Here is a 7,951-nt window from a genome sequence, read left to right on the forward strand (position 1 = left end):
CCAGGAAGTCCTTGTGTTCATGTGTCACGTTATAAGGGGCGATTGTCCTGCTCTTTGGTAAAGACTAAAAACTACTCTGATGATACACGTTGCACAAGCCTGGATCACTATTCTCACCATCAGAAAAAACTGAGACATCCCATCCAGCTGTTGTTTAAAGCCATGTACACATAAGGTGGATGATAGCCACTGTGGTGGATCAGCAGTACAGAAGAGTTATGAAAAGAAACAATGGCAATAATTTATGACATACAATGGGACATTTATCCAATACGACAATATAATTTAACACAACTCTAACTTGGCAAATTAAAAACAAAAGTTTTACTGTGGTTTTTGCAACCCCTGTGCATAAAATGCTGGGCAGCCAACCAAAAGAGATGTAAGCAGGTCTGTGAAAGATTTAGAAATATTGACTAGACACTTTTACTCAGACACAAAATTAGAAAGTGATCAGGGCAGATTGGGCCATTCAAACTGCCCAGAGCAAAGCAATTTAGCCTATGTTCTATCCTTCAATCACACCAATCTGCTGTACCCTCCTGTTAAGCATTGCCTTGCTGTGTGACAGACTTAATAAATAACCCCTACAGTGCTTTGGGGCTCATTCACACAAGAACCTAGTTTGCGTCAATGCACGTGGTTTTGTAATTCGAGGCATGCTGCATCATGCAGATAAGGCAGGTTATTCAGCATACCAAGAAACGGTGCCGGCTGCCTCTTCTTAGTACAGAGCATAGGGCAATAAGAATGTAACGTGTATTAACACATGCATGCACTGCGCATTGCTGCCCCGCAAGTTGTGTGAATAGGCCCAGAGCAAGCTAAATATCACTCTGATCTACTTTGTCAAATATTTAAAAAAAACAAAAGCAGACATCTTTTTATGGTCAGAATGATTGTTTCAGGTTTAGCAACAAGGGTGGTAACAAATTTTACCAAAACTGAAAGATAAATATTTTATTGGACTTTACAGACCCATTATATTCCAGGAAGCTTGCTCATTGTTCAGATGGGAATGCATGCTGTTCTGGCCTTGTACATGAATAGAAAGTGGAAAAGAGATAAATGGCTTCACAAATGGCCACAAATACTAAATATAGCTATTTAAAGGCCTACTTATTTTTTTTTCATTTCTCTGCCTGTTCTGGTTGGATAGATTCTCTCTTCAATACGTGTCCTGGTGAGTGAGAAGTTAAGGTGTGATTTACCTAATGCAGCCGCAAAAATGAGCATTGTACTGTGTGTTGGTGTAAAGAAGGTAATACAAATACTGTACTTTGTTTGCACTTACTCTTTAAAATGTGGCAAGACATTCAGAATCACAAGCTGCAATAATATTTTTCCTGGGTAGATACACTTTACATATAAATGTGCAAAGTAGGTTCATTTGGCAAAAAAAGTGTACGGACGGGATGTCCCAAGTAAATTCATACCAATTCCAACAAACTACTTACATTTCAAAGACATATCGTACTATGAGGAAGACGAAGGCCAGGGGGATGGTGATGTACAGGTCAGAAGCTTTAGCATAGATGCGATCTTCCTTATCCTCCAGGTCAGCCCAGGTTAGGTTCTCCGGTAGCCAGAATCGATGCCACCAGAAGTAGTCGTAGGCTGTTCGCAGCATCCTGTGGTAAAAAGAAACAATGGGCTTTATGCATAAATTCTCAACCGTAAGTATAAAGAATTAGCAAAAAGAAAGACATCTGAAATAACATACAAAAACATTTATATTTTGATCTGCAGCACTGAGCATCTATCCCACCAGCCTGGCCAAGGACAATATTACGTTGTTGGTCAGCCTTAAGTCTATAAACAGCAATATGTGCCCAGATAGCTGCCTATGTAGCCAATTCACTTTGAGTTTCCCCTGTGATTGAAGCACCTTCGTAATAAGAAGCTTAAAGCTAGTAAAACAAAGTTCTGGCTTTGCCAGGACTCCTATACACTCCCCATCACCCAGTCCTGTGCCTTGTGTCCTGAGCTGTGCCTTTAAATAGTAATCCAAACCCTAGTGAGATTTGGCATTTAGCTGGCCTTCTCCACTCTCACTTTAGGTTTGCATATTAAAATAAGATTTATTCAGTTTCCTGTGAAGCTATTCTGTGCCAGAGTTGAACAGTAGCCAGTCTTTTATAACAACTCTAGTCTACAGGCTGCTGGAACATATTGTGTTTGGGTTTTATTTTTTGCATCCTACATAAAACTGCTGAAAGATTTTAAGCAAAAAAAAAAATGAACTGCAGACCAGAGACTGCCACCATCACTGAAGATCACAGTACATCTAGCTAACTGTCATTCTGCAATATTGTGGATAACTGGTAATATCAAGACCAGTTCTGGAGGTGTCTAGCTGACCCCCCCACCACCATCTCCACCCACCATCTCCTTCATAGGCATAAATAAACATATGTAAGCAAATGCAAATATATTTGGCACAATCCTTTTATACAAATCCCTCGCACACTTCCTAAAGGGTATCAGAGTCCAAATGTAAATTTCTGTTTCTCAAACAGGTCACATCACACCTATACAAGTCTGTATCACCCTTCCTCAGCTAAAACAACCTTTACTCTTTAGGAATATTTTAGTGTCTCTCTGTAGATCACAGTATATGCAGCAACCAGCATATTGCCATTTTGCAAAATTGTGGCAGCTTGTTTATATCGGGAGAAGGCCAATTCTGGAGCCCCCCACCATCTCCTACATAGGCATATACATATGTAAGCAATTTATCTTGTATGCACAAATCCCTGCCCACTGTTCCCCACCTAGAACAACCTTCATTCTAGGAATATTTGGGAGTGCATCTGCAGTAATCTCAAAATAACGTATGATGTCAGCTATTGATAGTGGATGAAAGGACCTGGTTTACCATTGGCATTCCAGTCTGCCTCAAAGGTTTTTGGTAGGGTTGAGCACACCTAAGTTCCTCCAAATCCAACTGGGCAACGCATATGTGTTAGGCAGAGCTCTGGCCTGGTGTACATATTATAGTAGTACTTAGTATAATAGTACTTATGCAGGTAATGTAGACTTTGCCCTCAGCTGACTTTTATCCCATTTTGTGTTTCCCACATGCTCATTATGATCCAAGCCATCATACCACAACTTGCAAAACCTAACCCCAAGCTGGTCGGGGCTACTTTCTCTATATACTGTTATCTCAAACATGAGTCATTATGTAGTTTCCTTGTAAATTATTTATATTCCAACTATGTCACTACTTCCAGTGACAGAACAGGTACGTGTAATCTCATCAAGTAACTGGGTCACACCCAAATACTAACCTAATTTGATCCCATATCAATAGCTAAATGAGCTACACAGATAAGGGTCTGTCAATATTAATTCATGCTATGCACACATTGGTTTCTCTGGGTTAGGAAATAAACATTTATTGGTTCCTTTCAGATACATACAGGATTTTTTTTAATATATACTATAACTTGTTAAGAGCCTAGGATGTCATATTTCTTCCCCATCTGTAACTCCTCCTTGATTCAGTGTTGGCATGTTTTTGTTCCTTTAAATGAAAGCTACCAAAGGAATTGCAAGTGGGTAAATTGAGTCCATTTTAACTGGTTTATTGTATGAATGGAGACAGAAATGGGCTACAAAAAGTTTACGAAAAACTAAAATGTAACTATCAGACAAAAATATGCCCAAAGCACTAGCCTTCTCTATTTTTGGTAAAAAAAATGTTATTTTGATCAGCTATATATGTAGCCTGTGAACACTAGCTTGAAGCAGAACTGAGAAGCACCACTCTAACTGGAAAAACCAGATATAGATTATGATGCCAAGCCTTACTTCACAATCATTCTCCTATTCTCTAACACTTCCACCATCCAAATAAGCAATCTTTGGAGCTGCACGCTATGGTATTGTAAGGTTTATGTGGTGGCTAATCATTAGATCCTCTCAGGGTCTAAGGACCTCTTATAGAATGGTGATAAGGAGCTAAAATAATGAGCATTCTACACTTTTAAGGAAGTGGGAATAAAGTATTCGTAGAAAGCTTTAGCTTCTTCAATCCTGAAGGGGAATTTGTTGATGTCCAACATCTTTCAGGGATCTGCTTTCTCTTTCCCAAGGGCCAAAAATACACACAACTACCAGGGGACAAATGTCATATGCATCTATAAAAGAAGTTAAAAAATACTGAAAAAAAAGGGAAACTTGTTCACCTCTACCTATAAATTAATTCATAAATATTTATCCATATGCTTGATGGGTTGGTTACATTTAGATATTCAGCAAACGTTTCTACATATTTAGCGAGTCTAGTGGTTCAACCAATCTCTTAAATTATTCTGGCTATGGCTTTGGAGACCTCAATTCCAAATATCCTTATATTTCTTATGAATATATTTCTTATTGAATAGGAGCTGTAGGATGTACGTGCCCATAAAAATCTTGGTGCAAATAAACCAGGTGCAGCACATCATTTTACAAAGAGGGGAGTTTTTGACTGTGAGCAAATATTTCCTTGTATCATTTAGGGCACACAATAGGTCAGTATGAATTTAATTTAAGTTTATGGCTTTGAAATGTAACAAAACTAACACATTGTTATCATCTAAAAGTGGGTGCGTCTGTCTTTAATTGTTTTCTAAATCTATAAGTGTTAGGCGGATCAGCGACTCACCCAGCCAGCTTGTGAATGTGTTCTTTTTTTGCTTTGTGTATTTTCAAAGTAAACATTACTGTAAAATTATCCCTAGGGGTTGAAAGTGACTGTATAGTAATACATAACGAGACAATTGTTGCTTTATAGCATAAAATAGGAAGTGTTTACTACAGGATGATACAGCAGGGTGGGTTCTGTATGAGGTACCGGTAGGCTGCTTAAGCAGAGGCAACCAGTCAGTGCCAATGAGTTAACAGAACTCACTTTTGGTTGTGACAGAAGTTAAAATAAGGCAGCAGCCAGTAGAACCTGAAAGGAGCCTGTTTCAAGAAACCAGTATTTCAGGCACAACACCTGATAGTGATCTGCCATGCCAGATTGGCAAATAACCAATGCCAAATTTAACTAGCTTGTAAACTTGTAGTTCCCACAGCAAGTTTTCTCCAGCTAGTTCTTCCCTTTCATTTCCCCTAAAAAATTCTGTATGTACAGCCCTTGATCATTCCTAAAGGTGATCCAAAGCATTCACTAACAACCATTTCCACAACAACTATCGCATGGGTCTTAGGACACTCCCATGAACATATTCTGTTTTAGTAACAACTTTTTGAATTCTATTATGAATTTCCATCATTTTCTACCCAGTGATCAAATAGAGTTGTATTGTGCTCTGTGAATGCAGATCCAAGCTCATGCTATTACCGCAACCTTATGCACAGTCAATAATCAGAGGCATTCCTGCTTTGCTTTATTGGGATCCCAGGTTTAAATCTTGTACACAATCTGCATGGAGTTTATTTTTCTACCCCTATTCGTATGGATAGTCAGATTTCCTCCCATGTCCCAACAATATACTGGCAACCCCCTCCTTTCTAAAAACAAATGGCTTTTTGCTTTGTTAGAAACTTTAGACAATGTAAGAACATGAACCCCTGTGTAAAACATTTGAGTAATTTGTAGCTGTTTTATAACTATTAGGACATATTAAGTGCAGTAATAAAGGGTCTTACTTTAAAATGTCCTGTTCACCTCTTCATTAAACTATTGTCCTTTAAATAGATCATATTCTGATCTACATACCTTAGATCCTAACCCAACCAGTTACCTTGATGAGGTTCCAAAAGTACAAAAGTATCTGCACTGAAACCACACCATAATCATGTGTTACATATGACAACTTTGCTTTCATACTTGTGTAGAAGCACCAGAATAGACTGCACTATGTATCAATACCAGCATTCCACTGTCACTTTGCAGTACAATAACTCCTTTAGTCACATAACATGACCAGCCCTAAGGATCCCGCTGTGTAATCCTATACTTATTCCACATCAAATGGCAAACAAGCATGCAACAGGTGGATCTGTGACATGACGGTTACCATACAACAGTGTTTGTTAAACCAATGCAAGTGTTTATGTCAATGGTCTCATTAACAACCTTGAATTATGGCTGACAGAATTTGGACAGGGAGGGATAAAGGGTAAATGCTCCATTGGAGACACTTGTTCTAACATTCATTTGTAAAAAGTCTCATGTTGCATATCTGCATTGTCTGCCCATCTACAAAAGTTTGTCTTTAGTTAGCTATTACAGTGTGCTGTATGTTTGCAGTCTTCAGCGAAATGTCTCCATCCACTGCTTTGGGGTATGAAGCCCATGTTCATTTTGAACTATAGTTAATCTGTCCCCCATCATCAATGCACAGAGCAAGACAACATAATGATGATTGGACATATGGGCTATTTCACAGCAATTGTTATATCAAATTAACACCCTGAAGTCTTTCAGCCTTTTGGTTTGCTGAAGGCCTTTGACTGTACCCGTGACAAACTCCATGAAGATATGGCTTCATGAGTGTAATGTCAACTTTCAACCAGGTCTTCTCTATCTTCTCTATCAGAGACTACCTCACATTTGCTCTTTTAGCTAAATGTCCACAAATTGTTACAGACAACCTCACAAATTGAGTGCAGCACATCATTTGTGGAAACCTTCATAAAACAGTGGAGGCTCTTTATAGCTACAAGGAAGAGGACCTTCCAAATTAATATTTATGATATTGGAATAACTAACCTATAAAGTTGTAATGGTCAGGAGTTTACAAGTTTTTGGCTATGTAGTGTTGTGTGGTTTATACCAAACTCATAGAATGCTGCAAAAAGTGCCAATGACCTGGTTATTAAGTGGTTGGCATACATAGTCAGCCATCAGAAGGACTTTAAATATACTACATTTAGGTGGCACTAAAAGGAGCAATAAAAAGAAAGAGATGGCATTAAAATAGAAAGTATTGTGTAGTTTCAATCACATTTAAACACACCAAGGCCTGATTAAATGTTCAAAGAGCTAGGAGCCAACTCTAAAATTTTACATGCCACAAAGATGGCATCCATAACTTCCCCTCGAAGTGACGTCAACTATTTATAGAAACCCTAAAAAGTTACAAGAAACAGGAAATAAAGTAGAGATATCTGTACCATCATGAAATTACCCACAAGTATCTTATTACTGTAGATAATCCAGCCGCAGAGAGATTGCTATTGGGAGTCAAAGGGCTTACAATTCTCCGAGTTGCAAAGCAATTCACGCAACTGTACTGGAGATTAGAACCTGCATTGTTGTTCTGGCTTAATAATTTACAGATACAAACAGAACAACATTCTGGAACACAAAGTACACGCCTAACGATATACAACAAGCAGGGGCTTATTGAACCAGTTTAGCTCTCTTACCTGTGTACCCCTTTGTGATTGGTTTCGTATTCCACCACCCCTCCTATAGTTCCAGGCCCGGAGTTCAGCTTTAATAAGCAGTTTGTCCGGACCGGACCTCCACTTTCAGCTGGTGTAGAAAAACTTTGCATACCTTGCAAGGCTCTGACATTTTCTGATAAATTCAAATACAAGTATCCACATATATGAAAATGGTGCTTTAATATATTCTGAATGGCAAAGCAGCAAAAGAGTTGAAGCAAATATTTTTCATATACCATGCACAAACCACCTCACGGATTATATTAAAACTTTTGGGCAAATGTATTTTTAGCTCAGAGGCTTGTTCTTGAGGGCCTATTCCCATTAGTGCAATATGGAAACACGTGCGTTACTGCAACACACAATAAGACATGGGCAAAAAGACAATGGCATCCCAAACACATTTTGGCAATGCACTGCACTGTGCTGGTAAAAGCACAGCATGTATGATTTTTTGTGCACTGGGCAACCCATTCACTAAGTTTGCTCACACCAATATGAATTGCAAAGCGCTACATTTTCAAAAACACAACTATAATAATTACAGGGACTTAAGCTG

At 38.6% G+C, this 7,951-nt stretch overlaps 1 protein-coding gene across 1 annotated transcript in view; it reads right to left on the bottom strand.

Annotated features, from left to right (window-relative positions):
* Nucleotides 1–7,951, bottom strand: part of CERS2 (ceramide synthase 2) — a 31,097-nt gene that overhangs the window by 12,764 nt on the left and 10,382 nt on the right. Inside the window, exon 2 of the mRNA XM_072428263.1 lies at nucleotides 1,458–1,631. Coding sequence (XP_072284364.1) covers nucleotides 1,458–1,630 — 173 coding nt within the window. The 5' untranslated portion in view covers nucleotide 1,631. The remainder of the gene's footprint in view (nucleotides 1–1,457; nucleotides 1,632–7,951) is intronic.

Source organism: Pyxicephalus adspersus, chromosome 12, assembly GCF_032062135.1.
Source record: "Pyxicephalus adspersus chromosome 12, UCB_Pads_2.0, whole genome shotgun sequence".
In the NCBI taxonomy this organism is placed as follows: Eukaryota; Metazoa; Chordata; class Amphibia; order Anura; family Pyxicephalidae; genus Pyxicephalus; species Pyxicephalus adspersus.